The following is a 20,534-nucleotide window of genomic DNA, read 5'->3' on the forward strand; positions in this document are numbered from 1 at the left end:
TCTATTAACAATATCTTTCAGGACCCTTTCCTCCGTTTTATGAGCTGTGGAAAAGAAGTTCCTGTAAAATAGTCTAATAGGGGGTATAGGTGTTGTGTTAGTTGTCTCTTCAGAGGTTGCATGGCGTTTCACTTTCCTTCTTATGATGTCTTCGACGAAACCATTGGAGAAGCCGTTGTTGACTAGGACCTGCCTTACCCTACAGAGTTCTTCGTCGACTTGCTTCCATTCTGAGCTGTGGCTGAGAGCACGGTCGACATATGCGTTAACAACACTCCTCTTGTACCTGTCTGGGCAGTCGCTGTTGGCATTTAGGCACATTCCTATGTTCGTTTCCTTAGTGTAGACTGCAGTGTGGAAACCTGCGCTCTTTTCCATGACTGTTACATCTAGAAAGGGCAGCTTCACATCCTTTTCCATCTCGTAAGTGAAACGCAGCACGGAACTCTGCTCAAATGCCTCCTTCAGCTCCTGCAGATGTCTGACATCAGGTACCTGTGTAAAAATGTCGTCAACATACCTGCAGTATATGGCCGGTTTCAAGTTCATGTCGACTAAGACTTTTTGCTCGATGGTACCCATGTAGAAGTTTGCAAACAGGACACCTAGGGGAGAACCCATGGCGACCCCATCTACTTGCTTATACATGTGCCCATCCGGGCTCAAGAAGGGTGCCTCTTTAGTACAAGCTTGGAGTAGTTTCCTCAGAATATTTTCTGGTATGTCAAGAGGAGTACAGGCTGGATCACGATACACTCTGTCGGCTATCATCCCGATTGTCTCGTCCACAGGTACGCTGGTAAACAGCGATTCTACGTCCAACGAGGCTCTTATCCCTGTGGCCCGTGTGCCCCGCAGTAAGTCAACAAATTCCTTTGGAGACTTCAGGCTGAAGGCGCAAGAAACATAAGGAGTCAGCAGGCCGTTGAGTCGCTTCGCCAGTCTGTACGTGGGTGTGGGTATCTGGCTAATGATTGGCCGAAGTGGGTTTCCAGGCTTGTGTGTCTTGACATTTCCATACGCATATCCAGGTTTATATTCCCCAATGATCTTTGGCAGGTGGAGTCCGGATTTCTTGGCGTTCACAGTTTCGATCAGTTTGTTGACCTTTGATTTTAATTCGGCTGTAGTGTCCTTCGTTACCCTTTGGAACTTAGTTTGGTCAGAGAGTATGATCCTCACCCACCTCACCCCACCCCATAACTGTTGTGTTATTATTATAAACTGTTGTGCAATATTATAGTTTACTGGAATGTACAAACTTGATCCATTTTTAAGTTATAATATTGCACAACAGTTTAAGAAACAACTCTGATAGAGAGGCTTACAATGTCTCATTATAATTGTATATTCATATATTGTATGTTCATGAGGCTTTTCTTTAATCTTTCATCCTTATTCTCTGACCGCTTAATCCTCTTTGACCATTCTAAGCTAAGTTATACCTGTTTTTGGTTATTTACACCTGACCAACCCTAGGGATGGGTTGGTCAGGTGTCGGCCTATATATCCTCCCCCTTCTCCCTTCTCCTTAGTCAGTCTGGTGTTGACAAAGGCTTTAACAAGCCGAAACGTTCACCTCATTTCATATTTCTCTGTGGATTTTCCGCATATATATATATATATATATATATATATATATATATATATATATATATATATATATATATATATATATATATATTTATATATATGACACTGACACTGTCATATTTATATATATATATGACAGTGTCAGACCGCGAAGGAAGAATTTAAACATGAATTTCTCTCCATTATCAGCACTAAAATCCGCACCATAGTCAAGAAAACTCACTATCATCAGCACCTTTGTCAAGAGCACTCACCATCGACAGCCCCATTTGCACTATTACAAACCCATTAAGATTTCATCTTAGATACAACAGAGCAGAAGTTGTTAAACACATGGGGAATAATCTTACTGAAGCGACCATACGAGTCATAAATACTCATACTCCGCCCAAGTAAAACAGAAACAAGCAACACTTAGTGGGCCAGCCAGAGGCTTAGGGCCCGCGCAGTGGACCAGCCAGAGGCTTAGGGCCCGCGCAGTGGACCAGCCAGAGGCTTAGGGCCCGCACAGTGGACCAGCCAGAGGCTTAGGGCCCGCACAGTGGACCAGCCAGAGGCTTAGGGCCCGCGCAGTGGACCAGCCAGAGGCTTAGGGCCCGCGCAGTGGACCAGCCAGAGGCTTAGGGCCCGCACAGGAATATCCCTGCAAACAAAAAACATCAGCACTATTGTCACGAACACTCACTATCATCAGCACTATTGTCACGAACACTCACTATCATCAGCACTATTGTCACGAACACTCACTATCATCAGCACTATTGTCACGAACACTCACTATCATCAGCACTATTGTCACGAACACTCACTATCATCAGCACTATTGTCACGAACACTCACTATCATCAGCACTATTGTCACGAACATTCACAATCATCAGCACTATTGTCACGAACACTCACTATCATCAGCACTATTGTCACGAACACTCACTATCATCAGCACTATTGTCACGAACACTCACTATCATCAGCACTATTGTCACGAACACTCAATATCATCAGCACTAACATCAGCACCAAGGTCAAGAACATTCACCATCATCAGCTCCATGGTGAAGAACACTACAATGATCAGCACGAACATCAGCTCTACAAACACTCACTTTCAACACCATTAACATCAGCACAATGGTAAAAAATAGTCTCAGTCCTCAGCACCACAAACACTCACCAACATTAGCACTAACATCAGGAACTGGTCGAGAACATTCATCATTATCTCGGCCGACCGGGAGCCGGTCGGCCGAGCGGACAGCACACTGGACTTCCGATCCTGTTGTCCGGGTTCGATCCCGGGCGCCGGCGAGAAACAATGGGCAGAGTTTCTTTCACCCTATGCCCCTGTTACCTAGCAGTAAAATAGGTACCTGGGTGTTAGTCAGCTGTCACGGGCTGCTTCCTGGGGGTGGAGGTCTGGTTGAGGACCGGGCCGCGGGGACACTAAAAGCCCCCGAAATCATCTCAAGATAACTTCAAGATAACCTTATAAGCACCATAGTGAAGAATACTCACAGTCCTTGACACTAACGTTAGCATCATCGTCCTAAACACTCACCATCAACTGCACTATCATCACCACAATGGTCAAAAACACTCTCCATTTGCAGCATTAACATTAGCATCATATTCAAGAACATTCACCATCATCCGCACTAAAATCAGCACCATGGACAAGTACACTCACCATCATCCATACCATTGTCATGAACACTCACTATCATTAGAACCATTTTCATGAACACTCACTATCATTAGCACCATAGTTATGAACACTCACTATCATTAGCACAATTTTCATGAACACTCACTATCATTAGCACCATAGTCATGAACACTCACTATCATTAGCACCATAGTCATGAACACTCACTATCATTAGCACCATAGTTATGAACACTCACTATCATTAGCACCATAGTTATGAACACTCACTATCATTAGCACAATTTTCATGCACACTCACTATCATTAGCACCATAGTCATGAACACTCACTATCATTAGCACCACTGCCATGAACACTCACTATCATTAGCACCATTGTCATGAACACACACTATCATTAGCACCATTGCCATGAACACTCACTATCATTAGCACCATTGCCATGAACACACACTATCATTAGCACCATTGCCATGAACACTCACTATCATTAGCACCATAGTTATGAACACTCACTATCATTAGCACAATTTTCATGAACACTCGCTATCATTAGCACAATTTTTATGAACACTCACTATCATTAGCACCATAGTCATGAACACTCACTATCATTAGCACCACTGCCATGAACACACACTATCATTAGCACCATTGCCATGAACACTCACTATCATTAGCACCATGGTCATGTACACTGACCATCATCAGCACCATGGCCACGAGCACTCACTATCATCACCATCATGGTCATGGTCACTCACCATCATCAGCACCATGGTCATGTACACTCACTATCATCAGCACCATGGTCATGTACACTCACTATCATCAGCACCATGGTCAAGAACACTCACCATCATCAGCACTAACATCAGCACCATGGTGTATGAGGGTCTTGACAATGTCCAGGTTACCAGCGTCGGCTGCTACCTGTAGTGACACCCCTGTAAATGATAAATAACCACTAGTATATGCTATAAGCAACACCTCACAACATATGCCAATTGTTCATATATGTATACAGTGTTGAATATTGTTGAACATATCCTTGGAGTTCTCTGGGATGTTCTTGTTGGCCGACCTCGAACTCAGCAGAGTTCTGGGTTGGTTATCTTTAGTAACTTAGTTATCTTTAGTTGGTTATCTTTAGTATCTTTAGCCGGAACAACCGTGGCCAAGTCAGTTAAGGCAGGCGTTTGGTAATCAACAGGGCGCGATTTAAGGTCACTCCATTGCCTCATATATATACATATATGTTGTACCTAGTAGCCAGAATGCAGTACTCAGCCTACTATGCAAGGCGCGATTTGCTTAATAAGCCAAGTTTTCCTCAATGTATTTTTCATTTTTTTTTCTTATGGACTAATAAAGCTATTAATTCCATTATGAATGAGTAAATTGTTTTTTATTGGAGTTAAAATTAACGAAGATATATGACCAAACCTAACCAACCCTACCTAACCTAACCTAACCTATCTTAACCATACCTAAAGTAACATAACTAAGTCAATAATTTATGTTCTTAATATAATATAATATTAATGATTCAAATAAACTAATTGGGAACAATTTATTGAAAAAAAATCACTCGGCTTATTAGGCAAATCGGACCTTGCATAGTAGGCCGAGTACTGCTTTTTGGCTACTAGGTACAACATATATATATATATATATATATATATATATATATATATATATATATATATATATATATATATATATATATATATATATATATATATATACATATATATATATATATGTCGTACCTAGTAGCCAGAACGCACTTCTCAGCCTACTATGCAAGGCCCGATTTGCCTAATAAGCCAAGTTTTCCTGAATTAATATTTTTTCTCTATTTTTTTTCTTATGAAATGATAAAGCTACCCATTTCATTAAGTATGAGGACAATTTTTTTTATTGGAGTTAAAATTAACGTAGATATATGACCGAACCTAACCAACCCTACCTAACCTAACCTAACCTATCTTTATAGGTTAGGTTAGGTTAGGTAGCCAAAAAAGTTAGGTTAGGTTAGGTTAGGTAGGTTAGGTAGTCGAAAAAACATTATTTCATGAAAACTTGGCTTATTAGGCAAATCGGGCCTTGCATAGTAGGCTGAGAAGTGCGTTCTGGCTACTAGGTACGACATATATATATATATATATATATATATATATATATATATATATATATATATATATATATATATATATATATATATATATATATATATAAATATATATATATATATATATATATATATATATATATATATATAAATATATATATATAGTGTAGTGGATACAGCATGCAACTGCCACCTTGTTGGCCAGTGTTCGAGTCTCCTGGTGGGTTGAGTGTCTAAAAAGTTATACACTTCAGCTACTGGAATAGGGTAGTCTGTGCATTAAGCATTTGGCACTGAGTTTTCCCATATAACAGGAACCGATGAAAGAGCATCCGAGGTCCCACACTATCTCATCGCCTGGGAGAGGATTGGGGTTCTGGTTGGTTAAATACCCCAGAATTCCTACCTCTCTTATTATGGCTTTGAAGTATAGTGTAGTGGATACAGCATGCAACTGCCACCTTGTTGGCCAGTGTTCGAGTCTCCTGGTGGGTTGAGTGTCTAAAAAGTTATACACTTCAGCTACTGGAATAGGGTAGTCTGTGCATATATATATATATATATATATATATATATATATATATATATATATATATATATATATATATATATATATATATATATATATATATATATATATATGTCGTACCTAGTAGCCAGAACTCACTTTTCAGCCTACAATGCAAGGCCCGATTTGCCTAATAAGCCAAGTTTTCATGAAATAATATATTTTCTCTAATTTTTTTCTTATGAAATGATAAAGCAACCCATTTCATTATGTAAGAGGTGAATTTTTTTTTATTGGAGTTAAAATTAACGTAGATATATGACCGAACCTAACCAACCCTACCTAACCTAACCTAACCTATCTTTATAGGTTAGGTTAGGTTAGGTAGCCGAAAAAGTTAGGTTAGGTTAGGTTAGGTAGGTTAGGTAGTCGAAAAGCAATTAATTCATGAAAACTTGGCTTATTAGGCAAATCGGGCCTTGCATAGTAGGCTCAGAAGTGAGTTCTGGCTACTAGGTACGACATATATATATATATATATATATATATATATATATATATATATATATATATATATATATATATATATATGTCGTACCTAGTAGCCAGAACGCACTTCTGGGCCTACTATTTAAGGCCCGATTTGCCTAATAAGCCAAGTTTTCCTGAATTAATATATTTTCTCTAATTTTTTTCTTATGAAATGATAAAGCTACCCATTTCATTATGTATGAGGTCAATTTTTTTTTATTGGAGTTAAAATTAACGTAGATATATGACCGAACCTAACCAACCCTACCTAACCTAACCTAACCTATCTCTATAGGTTAGGTTAGGTTAGGTAGCCGAAAAAGTTAGGTTAGGTTAGGTTAGGTAGGTTAGGTAGTCGAAAAACAATTAATTCATGAAAACTTGGCTTATTAGGCAAATCGGGCCTTGCATAGTAGGCAGAGAAGTGCGTTCTGGCTACTAGGTACGACATATATATATATATGTCGTACCTAATAGCCAGAACGCACTTCTCAGCCTACTATGCAAGGCCTGATTTGCCTAATAAGCCAAGTTTTCATGAATTATTGTTGTTTCGGCTACCTAACCTACCTAACCTAACCTAACCTAACTTTTTCTGCTACCTAACCGAACCTAACCTATAAAGATAGGTTTGGTTAGGTTAGGTAGGGTTGGTTAGGTTTGGTCATATATCTACGTTAATTTTAACTAAAATAAATAAAAATTGACCTCATACATAATGAAATGGGTAGCTTTATCATTTCATAAGAAAAAAATTAGAGAAAATATAATAATTGAGGAAAACTTGGCTTATTAGGCAAATTTGGTCTTGCATATTAGGCTGAGAAGTGCGTTCTGGCTACTAGGTACGACATATATATATATATATATATATATATATATATATATATATATATATATATATATATATATATATATATATATATATATATATATATATATATGTCGTACCTAATAGCCAGAACGCACTTCTGAGCCTACTATGCAAGGCCCGATTTGCCTAATAAGCCAAGTTTTCATGAATTAATTGTTTTTCGACTACCTAACCTACCTAACCTAACCTAACCTAACTTTTTCAGCTACCTAACCTAACCTAACCTATAAAGATAGGTTAGGTTAGGTTAGGTAGGGTTGGTTAATTTCGGTCATATATCTACGTTAATTTTAACTCCAATAAAAAAAAATTGACCTCATACATAATGAAATGGGTAGCTTTATCATTTCATAAGAAAAAAATTAGAGAAAAAATATTAATTCAGGAAAACTTGGCTTATTAGGCAAATCGGGCCTTGCATAGTAGGCTCAGAAGTGCGTTCTGGCTATTAGGTACGACATATATATATATATATATATATATATATATATATATATATATATATATATATATATATGTCGTACCTAGTAGCCAGAACGCACTTTTTGGCCTACTATTCAAGGCCCAATTTGCCTAATAAGCCAAGTTTTCCTGAAATAATATATTTTCTCTAATTTTTTTCTTATGAATTGATAAAGGTACCCATTTCAATATGTATGAGGTCATTTTTTTTTATTGGAGTTAAAATTAACGTAGATATATGACCGAACCTAACCAACCCTACCTAACCTAACCTAACCTATCTCTATAGGTTAGGTTAGGTTAGGTAGCCGAAAAAGTTAGGTTAGGTTAGGTTAGGTAGGTTAGGTAGTCTGAAAACAATTAATTCATGAAAACTTGGCTTATTAGGCAAGTCGGGCCTTGCATAGTAGGCTGAGAAGTGCGTTCTGGCTACTAGGTACGACATATATATATATATATATATATATATATATATATATATATATATATATATATATATATGTCGTACCTAGTAGCCAGAACTCACTTCTCAGCCTACTATGCAAGGCCCGATTTGCCTAATAAGCCTAGTTTTCATGAATTAATGTTTTTTCGACAACCTAACCTACCTAACCTAACCTAACCTAACGTTTTCGGCTACCTAACCTAACCTAACCTATAAAGATAGGTTAGGTTAGGTTAGGTAGGGTTGGTTAGGTTCGGTCATATATCTACGTTAATTTTAACTCCAATAAAAAAAATTGACCTCATACATAATGAAATGGGTAGCTTTATCATTTCATAAGAAAAAAATTAGAGAAAATATATTAATTCAGTAAAACTTGGCTTATTAGGCAAATCGGGCCTCGCATAGTAGGCTGAGAAGTGAGTTCTGGCTACTAGGTACGACATATATATATATATATATATATATATATATATATATATATATATATATATATATATATATATGTTGTACCTAATAGCCAGAACGTCGTACTCGGCCTACTATGCAAGACCCGATTTGCCTAATAAGCCAAGTTTTCCTGATTTTAAATATTTTCTCAATTTTTTTTCTTATGAAATGATAAAGCTACCCATTTCATTATGTATGAGTTAAAAAAATTATTGGAGTTAAAATTAACGTAGATATATGACCGAACCTAACCAACACTACCTAACCTAACCTAACCTATCTTAACCTAACCTAACCTAACCTAACCTAACCTAACCTAACCTAACCTAACCTAACCTAACCTAACCTAACCTAACCTAACCTAACCTAACCAACACTATCTAACCTAACCTAACCTATCTTAACCTAACCTAAACTAACATAACTGAGTCAATACTTTATGTTTCTAATCTAATATAATAATAATAATTCAAATAATCCATTTGGAAACAATTTATTGAATTAACGAAAATTACTCGGCCTAATTTTCAAATCGGGCCTTGCACAGTAGGCCGAGAAGTGCTTTCTGGCTACTAGGTACGACATATATATATATATATATATATATATATATATATATATATATATATATATATATATATATATATATATATATATATATATATATATATATGAGAAGTTTGGCTACAGCTGGGTGCCCAGCACAAAGGGAACCTCAGTTGTGCAGACCTGACAACAGCCAAAACCGCCCAGATGGAGTCACCCTGCAGCCGTGGAGGGAAGGTAAACAGGTCGTGTGGGACTACACGTGTGCATCTACATTGGCTGATACCTATCTACCTTACATCACAGCTGAGGGAGGCGGGACGGCCACCTTCAGGGAGACCCAGAAAACTAACAAGTACAGGGACCTAGAACGTTGTTACAGGTTCGTGCCAATAGGCTCTGAGACTCTGGGCGCCTGGGGTAAATGTGCACTTAAGTTCCTGAAGGAGCTGGGCGAGGAACTCATTGGGAAGACTAGAGACCCAAGAGCGGCCAGTTTTATGTTCCAGCGCCTCAGTGTCGCTGTTCAGAGGGGAAATGCGTGCTGTATCTTGGGTACGCACCCGACCCCCGAGGAACTGGACGAGGTCTTCGAACACTGATTGGTATATTGTTATATAAGTCTGTGTTTTCTGTAAACTGTAGCATTGTTATATATATATATATATATATATATATATATATATATATATATATATATATGTACATATATATAGTACTGGGTTACTACTAGTAACTAGTACATATATATGGACTAGTACATATATATGTACCATATATATGGTACATATATATATGGTACTAGTACATATATATGGAACTGGGTTCTAGGCTCATTGAAACAACAAGGGACCCAAGAGCTGCCAGCTTTCTTTTCCAGCGCCTCAGTGTGGCGATACAGAGGGGAAATGCGCACTGCATCCAGGGTTCCTGCCCGCCATCTGAGGAGCTGGAGGAAATCGACAACCTATGATAACCATCTTTGTAACCCATATGTAACTCCTTTTTTGCAACAAAGTTCAAATAAAGTAAATATATATGTGTACATACAAAAGAATGGGGGTGGTTGGAGAAGATAATATTAGTGTTCAGTGAGAAACCACAAGGTCTCCTCTGAATACTTTTTATTTTCTTCTCCGAGGCTATGGGTCCCCACATTGGCACCGGAGGTGGTACCCTCACAAACTTTTTTATATACATATATATATATATGTATATATATATATATATATATATATATATATATATATATATATATATATATATATATATATATATGTATATATATATATATATATATATATATATATATATATATATATATATATATATATTTATATATATATATATATATATATATATATATATATATATGTGTGTATATTAGTATATTTTGGTAGGAGTCTTTCTTGTAAACATATGTTGTTGAATATGACCGAAAAGGTAAGATTAATAATTCTAACACGAATTTTCTCAATAATTCTTATGTTCTTCTTCATTGTCGGCGGTAATAATATCAATTCTCCAAAATTCATTTTTTAATTGCCTGACGCTTGAATGCGTTTCGTAATGCTTATTACATTTTCAAAGACTTAATTTGCACACACTTGTTGAAGTTTGGGAAAAGATACGAAAAATCTCTAGAAGCAGCCCAACCAACCGCTGCACCACAGCCCACTAGAACAAGCAAACATCCTCCTTGATCAATGGGCACTATCATCGAGCTACGACTCACTCCCAATTAACATACAGCACAAACTTGATAACACACGCCCCAACAGACAACGAACCATCAATCTTGCCTGTACAGCTATCGACGTGTCGGACCTTAATGATGTAACTGATTGGGAATTAAATCATGCACTAAAGATGGGAAAATCAACTGCTCCTGGAGAGGATGGTATTACTTACAGTCTACTGAGATTAGTCTCACACGTACCAGGTAATCCCTATTAGTGTTGTACAGAATGAGTTTACGTGAAGGAGTATTACCTGATGCTTGGACAAAGAGTGTCATTGTTCCCATCCCCAAACCACACTCAGATAATTATAGACCCATATCTCTAACATCGTGTGTTTGTAAAGTGCTTGAACGTATTGTTCTTACCCGACTCATGTATCGTATACAGGGGCACCTGTCACCCCAACTGTTTGGCTTTATGCCTGGGCTCAGTACACAACACTGTTTTGCTGAGTACTTCGCACATATTGAAGCTTCCCCTCAAACAGTCTTCATCGACCTAGCAGCAGCTTTTGATACAGCAAACAGAGAAATCATACTGGAACAGCTTGCCGAGCTGGGAATACAAGGAAAATTACTGAAATGGATAAAGGCTATTTGTCTAATCGAACAGCATATGTTTTGTTTAATGGTGTTAAAAGCACAGAGAGCAAACACTTTGAACTGGGAACTCCACAAGGAGGGGTCCTCAGTCCCTTGTTGTTCAACGTTCTGATGCATAAACTTATTAAAGATCTTCCAACTAATAATGAAGACACTGTCATTTGTTATGCTGATGATATATGTTTACCGGCTGCCACCGAGCCTAGAATGCAAGTTCTGCTCGACGCTTTTGCTACTAGAGCTGAGGAATGTGGCCTCCTTATCTCTGTACAGAAAACTCGTGCCCTCATTCCATGTGGTATTCCACCACCCAATTATCATATAGATGGGCGAGCACTTGAGAACTGCGAGTCTTACAGATACCTTGGTGTCCCCATTAACGACCCTGGGTACCTTTCTTCTCTCAAGAGGAGACTTTGGGAGAGATTAAAGCCCTTGCGGGTCCTTGTTGGTGTCAATCATGGACTTAACGTGAGACTTGCTAGAATGTTTTATGTATCATTTATACGCTCTGTAATTGACTACAATGCTCTACATCTCACACTGTATAATGACAAAGAGCTGAAATCTCTTGAAACCTTGCAAAATGAAGCTATGCGTCTCATCCTTGGGGCTCCAAAGTCCACGAGAATAGTTAATATGAGAGCAGAGTTAAAATTACCTACCATAAGTGAGAGAATTTTGTCTATTAGCACAGTTTTCGGTGTGAAGGCATTGAGTAGATCTAGACAACACATTAAGTTTCAAGCTAATCTTTCTAATATGCTGCACTCACCTGAGGTCTATAGAAGAAGAACGAAATCTGATTATGTATATTGGTTCTACAAGGTAGCCAACTCCATCAAAATATTAAATATGTACCCAACTCAACTAATGATTAATCAGCCAATTACTCCATGGGATAACTGGGATCTATCAGTTGATTTTGTAAATGCGCCCAAGAAAGATAGTGTGCACACTACATTATTAAAACAGTTAACACTGAAAAGCATCACTGAAAGTACTCAGAGTATGGGTAACGATGTTTATAAGTGCTATACCGACGGCTCTGTAGAAGAAGATGGACGATGTACCGGATGTGCATGTGACATATTTGAACAATCTTCTCTCGTACATACAGCAATGAAGCGCGTCAATGACTGGGCAAGTACAACTCAAACCGAACTTGCAGGCATATACCTTGCCACTGAATTTTTAAAAGACAAAGGCAGTGGACTTATATACTGTGACTCGCAGAGTGCACTCCTGGCATTGAACGCACATAGTAGTGACACCCAGAAAATAGTCAGTGATATTCGAATGAATGTTTTAGCTGCCAAAGAAAACAGATTTGAGATTAAATTCTTATGGATACCATCACATGATGGCATCTCAAGGCATGACACTGTTGATATGCTTGCTAAGTCAGCCTGCAGAAAACCAGTGGTAGAAATTGATATGGGTGTTTCATTAGCAGTGACAAAGAGAATACTTAAACAAATATCTAATGAAAATCTCACCGACCTAACAAATTTTCAAAGACCTGAAAGTTGTAGCATTAAATATTATGATAGATATCGTGAGGAGACATTCACATTTGGGACTAATAGAACAAGAACCCGGCAATGTGATGTTATAGTGGCCAGAATAGGCCTGGGATATAGACGTATCTGGCAGCTTTCTCAAAACCCAAATGTCGAGTACACAATGTGTCAACTTTGTGAAAGAGAAAACATGCACTCTCTTGAACATTATATTGTAGAATGTCCCATACTGACTGACTTTCGCCCTCCTGGGCTAAGGTATGCTGAACTCTGTAATTACAATATGAGTACTGGAACACTTGATGATATATTGGACTTGTATCCAAGATTGACCATGTAATATATCAATCATACAATGTATATATATGATGTAACTATATAACCTGAGCTTGTAAAAGCACCTTCATCACCTTCAGTGATTAAGTGCTTAATTGCACACTAGTTTCTTTATCAGCTACCTCACCCTGTCAGAGTAAATGAGACAAATGTATGTGAATGCATGTGTGTGTGTATATATGTATGTATATGTGTGTGTGTATGTATATGTATGGGTATAAAGTATATATGGAAGCTGATCAGAATTACATTTCACCTTTGTGAATGTACATTAATAACACTATGTAAAAGACACATCTAACACTTTATGTAGGGCATACGTAAATCTGTGTATCTATGTATTTACGTATGTAGGTTAGTGTGGGAACCGACCTGTGAGATTTATATTTATATAATTTATATGAATTTATATTTACGTTAATTTATATACTTCGATAGCAATTTGTATGATGTTAAGTGGACTGTATTTCTGCAATAATCTCACAAATCGATCCACTACATATTAGGGGGGGGGGTTTAATATTGAATTTATATATATGCAGCCAATCAAACTACAGTATTAACTACACATATATACATTGAGGAGGTTCCTTATCTTATTGTACAGCAGGCCTTAGTCCACCAGGTATAACTAGGATGTAGACACCAAATTTCCCTCGTGTGAGGTAGCTTCCATCACCCTGGTAACTGATACACAAAGCATGCTTCCTCTTCTTGACCTGTCAAAAGGGCGCTAGTTATGAAGCCAGAATCCTAATATATGACATCTATCAGAGAAAACACTGTACATTGAACCATAAAGACGAAGGCTAATTACCTTTTTTGAGTTGATCATTCGTGTTCTAACCGGTGCGCCCTATCTACTGACATTAATGGCCAAAAATGTATAGATAAACGGGTTTCGGAAAGACACCTCCCTTGTATTTGCTGACAGCGTGTTGATGATGGCAGACCACTACTCTGATCTTCCATAACACTTCGTCCAAGAGAATTTATAGGAGCAGTTACTAGCTCCAACGACTGTGGTCTTAAAAACAATTACAACAATAACAATGGCTGACCACTCCCTCACCCTGACACTACTGGCCTACATTGTCCAGATGACAGTAAGTGATAGAAGGGTTACATTTACTCTATTTTGATTTTGATAATTAAGTTAATTTAAATAAGATGTTTTTATGATGGTAAAGTCCAAAGACTAATGTATTTAAGAATAATTCCCAGCAGAATAGCTGGTGAATTTATAATAGTGTGTGGCAATGATATCCCGTTTTCTATAGACGGAAAGTTCCATTACAAGTTACATTTTCTATGGGGTAACTTGTTTATACAATACAGCAGCAATATTATCTGCCTGCATGTAATATTATTAAATGGTGTCCGATTTTCCGACAGTTAGCTTAGCATTTTAAAAGCACGGAATCACCTTCTGTGGTTGAGTGTTCAATAAACCCTTGAACTATATGTTTAACACTTCTCTAACCCTGTCCATGGAGGACAGAAGAAAATGTATATATGCTGGTTAGCATTGTAAATGTGTGGGCACGTCTGTGGTAGAAAATAATAATAAAAAATAAAAAAAAAATAAAAAAAAAATAAAAAAAAAAAATAAAAAAAATAGATTCTTCAAACTTATACTCATTTTGGTTGAGGTGATATGGTACAAAGTTTTGGGTGAGGTGATATGGTACAAAGTTTTGGGTGAGGTGATATGGTACAAAGTTTTGGTTGAGGTGATATGGTACAAAGTTTTGGGTGAGGTAAACAAACTTATGACAAACACAAAACAGAACATGGAACAATGGGTATAAATTGGATATGAGAACTGCAGAAGGCCTATTGGCCCATACTTCCTCTTGTTGCTTCCATATCGGTTCGAGGTCTTGAAGTGGGTAGAATATAGTTGTGCAATAATAGGCTGTTGATTGCTGGTGTTCACTTTTTCATGTGTAGTATCTCACTTATGTCAAGCCGCCTGCCATCACTGTAACTATCGATGATTTCTGTGTTGTTTGTTAAGATTTCTCTGATGATGGTTTGGTTGCGAGAAGATATTATATGTTCCTTGATGGAGCCCTGTTGCTTATGCAGTGTTAATCGCCTGGAAAGAGACGTTGTTGTCTTGCTTATATACTGAGTTCTTTGGGGCTTACAGTACCCAAGTGGGCATTTAAAGGTATAGACGACGTTAGGCTCCTTTATGGCGTTCGGCTTGGTATCTGGAGAGTTTTTCATGAGTAGATTGGCCGTTTTTTTGGTTTTATAATATATTGTCAATTGTATTTTCTGATTTTTGTCTGTAGGGATAACGTTCCTATCAACAATATCTTTCAGGACTCTTTCCTCTGTTTTATGAGCCGTCGAAAAGAAGTTTCTGTTTCTACTCATGAGAAACTCTCCAGACACAAAGCAGAACGCTTTAAAAGAGACTAACGTCGTCTATGCCTTCAAATGCCCTCTTGGGGACTGTAAGCCTCAAAAAACTCAGTATATAAGCAAGACAACAACATCTCTTTCCAGGCGTTTAACGATGCATAAGCAACAGGGCTCCATTAAGGAACATATAATCTCTTCCCACAACCAAACCATCACCAGAGAAATCTTAGCAAACAACACAGAAATCATCGATAGATACAGCGATAGCAGGCGGCTTGACATCTGCGAGGCACTACTCATCAAGAAGTCAACACCAGCAATCAACAGCCAATTAATGCACAACTATATTCTATCCACTTCAAGACTCCGCTCCAATATAGAAGCATCAAGAAATATGGGCCAATAGGCCCTCTGCAATTACTTTCATTCTTACCTTCAATACCCATTGTTTCGTGTTCTGGCTTGTTTTGAAAGTTTGTTTTCACCTCATCCAAAACTGTTGTAACATATCACCTCACCCAAATGCAGGTATAAAAAATTGAAGATGTTTAAGCTCTATTCAGTTATAGTTGTGTGTGTGTGTAAACTAAAGTCTTTGAAAATGTAATAAGTTTTAAGAAACGCGCTCAAGTGTCGCGTCAGACTAGAAATAAAATTGAATTTTGGAGAATTGATTTTTGAATTACCATCAACAGTGAAAAGAAACATAAGAAAAATCGTGAAAATTCGTGTTAGAATTATTAATCTTACTTTTTCGGTCATATTTAATAATATATGTCTACAGGAAAGACTGCTACCAAAATATACTAGTATATATATATATATATATATATATATATATATATATATATATATATATATATATATATATATATATATATATATATATATATATATATATATATATATATGCAAAAATGATCACGAAAACACTGATCCAAGTATGCAGAATAACCACATATGAAAAATAGCAAATGCTTAACGCGTTTTCGGCTAATTCGCCTTCATCAGAGCAAAGTAGAATCATTCTACTTTGCTCTGATGAAGGCGAATTAGCCGAAAACGCGTTAAGCATTTGCTATTTTTCATATGTGGTTATTCTGCATATATATATTATTCTGCCTATTGGGTAACGAGGCCATGGTATATAATATATATATATATATATATATATATATATATATATATATATATATATATATATATATACATATACATATATATATATATATGTCGTACCTAGTAGCCAGAACTCACTTCTGAGCCTACTATGCAAGGCCCGATTTGCCTAATAAGCCAAGTTTTCATGAATTAATTGCTTTTCGACTACCTAACCTACCTAACCTAACCTAACCTAACTTTTTCGGCTACCTAACCTAACCTAACCTATAAAGATAGGTTAGGTTAGGTTAGGTAGGGTTGGTTAGGTTCGGTCACATATCTACGTTAATTTTAACTCAAATAAAAAAAAATTGACCTCATACATAATGAAATGGGTAGCTTTATCATTTCATAAGAAAAAAATTAGAGAAAATATATTAATTCATGAAAACTTGGCTTATTAGGCAAATCGGGCCTTGCATTGTTGGCTGAAAAGTGAGTTCTGGCTACTAGGTACGACATATATATATATATATATATATATATATATATATATATATATATATATTGTGACAATAATCTCCTTCAAGAGATTGAGCCTGCTCTTCCCTCCAAAATTACGTCTTCACAACTATATAAAAGACTATGGAAGAAATGTCCAACAACGACAACAAACACCAGCAAGGCTTGCCAGGGTGAGCAGAAACGTATGCAACCAGCCACCTGTTCGAACTCCAACCACCAAACTACCCGTTGATCGCTACGACTCCGCTGATTGGTCGCCGGTCTGGCTGCACCTGCCTCGCCCCCCCCCCCAATACTACCCGATGTCTGGGGTCGCCCCAACATCAGTCTTCAGAATGTTCCGTGCTTTCGTAGCCAGCACTCCTCCCAGCTAGACTCTTAGAGTGTACTGAGAGAGGTGGTGGCTTTAAGCCAATATTCCAGCACCTCCCACTTACTGTTGTATTGCACTTCTTGTTATTTTGCCTTAACGTAACTTTTCATTTTGTCATTTAAGAATTCTTATTATTTTGATTCATTGATTTTATTATAAGAATTTGTTTGTGCATTATTTTCATGTTTTGATTTATTTAACGTCATTAAAATTTCATTGTTAAAGTTTTACTTGTGTTTTGTGTGTCTTCTCCTTACCTTACCACAGACGAAGTTCCAGTTTTTTCTATTTTTTTTTATAACTATGTGACGAGGCCATACCCCTAGCCTTAAACAGCCGAACACCAACGCGTTACCGTCACAAGTTATATGGGGGCCTGTCCTAGGAGCCTCACTCAGGTACTGGTGCCAAGTGGTAATTTATGGTAAGCGTATTTAACTCTGTTAACGTAGCTTTACTATTTTTCATTCAATTTCATTTTTTATAAGGTGCGGTGTATTGTGCATTACGAGAGTAACATATAGTGAAGGTGAGACAACTTTGGATTACGTGGTGACTGTAGGCCTCAGTCATACTCTTAATTGGTCATCTCTCCCTCCATGTTATTACTCGTATTTACCATCTATGTCCCTTGAATATTTCTCATTCTGACAGATCATCATATTGGTACCCTGGTACTGTGGTCTGCCCCGGGTCAAGAGTACCCAATCTTCTGCAATCTGACTGTAGGAGGACAAAGAGGGCCATAGTTCCTCTAGCTCGAACTTTAGTTGCTGAATTGGGACCTCAGCAGCAGTTCTCGTCACCAGTTGACACCTCGCACCCCTACACGTCAGTCAGAGATGATGATACATACAACGGTAGGGAATTAGCTTATTTTTTCAGAGCACAAAAGTTCGCTAATTCTGTAAGTATCATATTAAATTCAGTAGGAAAAACTTGCTTTATGTCCTATAGAGACTTGGCAAGGTATGCCTACATCCTTGGACTACCAATTTTACTTTTGAAGCATTTAACTGTTTTCGAAACTTTGTTTCATTTGTTAGTAGGATTTTCTTGCCCTTATTCTCTTACATGAGTACCGGGTACAAGATTTCCTGCGCCCTTGATTTAATTTAATCATTTAATATCTTTCACTTAACGTTAATTGTTAAAGATCACACAGGATAGGTACCAGTTGCCACGTTGTCCTGTTTCTGACATTTCATTATTGAACATTCGTGTACCTTTATTTGCTAATTTCACCATGTTTCGTCTCCAAACTTTCCGTGCAAATCCAGCAGGTGAAATAGGGACTTTAAGTCGTGCCAAGAGGACTGAACTACAAACTCTTGCACATGAGTATCAACTAGAAGTTCCCTACCAAGCCAACAAAAATGACCTACACAACCTGTTGCTGGATTACTATTTAGAGCAAGGTAAGATAGACTCTGAAACTCATGAAACTTACTATATTGCAGATAAAACTGATTTGGCAACGCTGAAACTCAAACTAGAGCTGGCCAAGATTGAACGTGAGCAGCAAAGGGAAGCCCGCGAACAGCAAAGGGAAGCAGCTGACATACGAAGGGAAGAAATCACCCTCAGAGAACGTGAAGCTGCCTTGAGGAGAGAAGAACACGAACGTGGACTCGCCCTCCAGGAACGTGAGGTTGCACTACTCCAGGAGCGGGAACGAGTACAGCTTGAAACCAAACGACGCGAGTTGGAGATGCAACGCGAACATGACAAGCAACAAGCGACTCTGGCTCTAGAGTGTCGTCAACGGGAATACACGTTGGAAACTTCACACCTCGCTCAACGCCAGCAAGCTACTGCCAATCTTCCCGTCAGTTTTAATATATCACATGCAAGTAAGTTAATGCCATCCTTTGTAGAAGCAGAAGTTGATGTGTTCTTTACCACCTTTGAAACCCTTGCTAATCAACTCAGTTGGCCTGTCGACCAATGGGCCACACTTCTCAGAGTCCATCTTACAGGTAGAGCTGCAGTCACACTCAGTACTTTGGCGTCTGAGAATGACTACTACACTCTGAAACAAGCAGTGTTGGACGCCTACCTCCTCTCTACTGAAAGTTATAGAAGGAAATTTCGTGACCACCTGAAGGCAAGTACCACTACCTTCCTTGAGTTTGCTAACACGAAACGGAGGTATTTCATGAAATGGCTGGAAGCAGCACATGTCTCTACTTTTACAGAACTCGTCAACCTGATGCTTGTTGAAGAATTCTTGAGACGTGTGCCGCCTCCTGTCCGCCTCTACTTAGCAGATAAAGAAGAAACCGACTACCTGAAGTGTGCTAAGTCGGCTGACACTTACAGCCTCATCCACCGGCTGACACCTGAACCATCCTCCAGTAAGAAGTCGTGGTACAGTTACGAGAAGGTGAGCCCCGATCAAGCTGGTTCACAACTGTACTGCAAGTATTGTAGACTCTATGGACATACCATAGACAAGTGTGGTAAGTCTCAATACAAGGGAACCACTGACCAACAACGACCCAAACCAACTCCTCCTAAGTCCGGTAAGCCTGTGATGAATGTTGGTGTTGATGTTAATGATCTTTCTCTTTTCAGTAACCACCTGTATACTGGAACTGTCTCTGCCAACGGTTCAAATCCGGAGGGACGTTTCAAATTGAAGATCTTGAGGGACACAGCGGCTCTACAATCGATCATCTTGAAGTCGGCTGTGCCCAACATAGTCTACACCGGGGAAACGGTCTTCATCACTGACCTCACTGCTA

General features: G+C 38.0%; 1 protein-coding gene across 1 annotated transcript in view; it reads right to left on the reverse strand.

Annotated features, from left to right (window-relative positions):
- LOC123772347 (histone-lysine N-methyltransferase EHMT1) overlaps nt 1–20,534 on the reverse strand; it is a 111,571-nt gene that overhangs the window by 25,035 nt on the left and 66,002 nt on the right. Inside the window, exon 5 of the mRNA XM_069311337.1 lies at nt 4,117–4,206. Within this exon, the coding sequence (XP_069167438.1) occupies nt 4,117–4,206 (90 nt within the window). The remainder of the gene's footprint in view (nt 1–4,116; nt 4,207–20,534) is intronic.

Source organism: Procambarus clarkii, chromosome 69 (assembly GCF_040958095.1).
Source record: "Procambarus clarkii isolate CNS0578487 chromosome 69, FALCON_Pclarkii_2.0, whole genome shotgun sequence".
Lineage (NCBI taxonomy): Eukaryota > Metazoa > Arthropoda > Malacostraca > Decapoda > Cambaridae > Procambarus > Procambarus clarkii.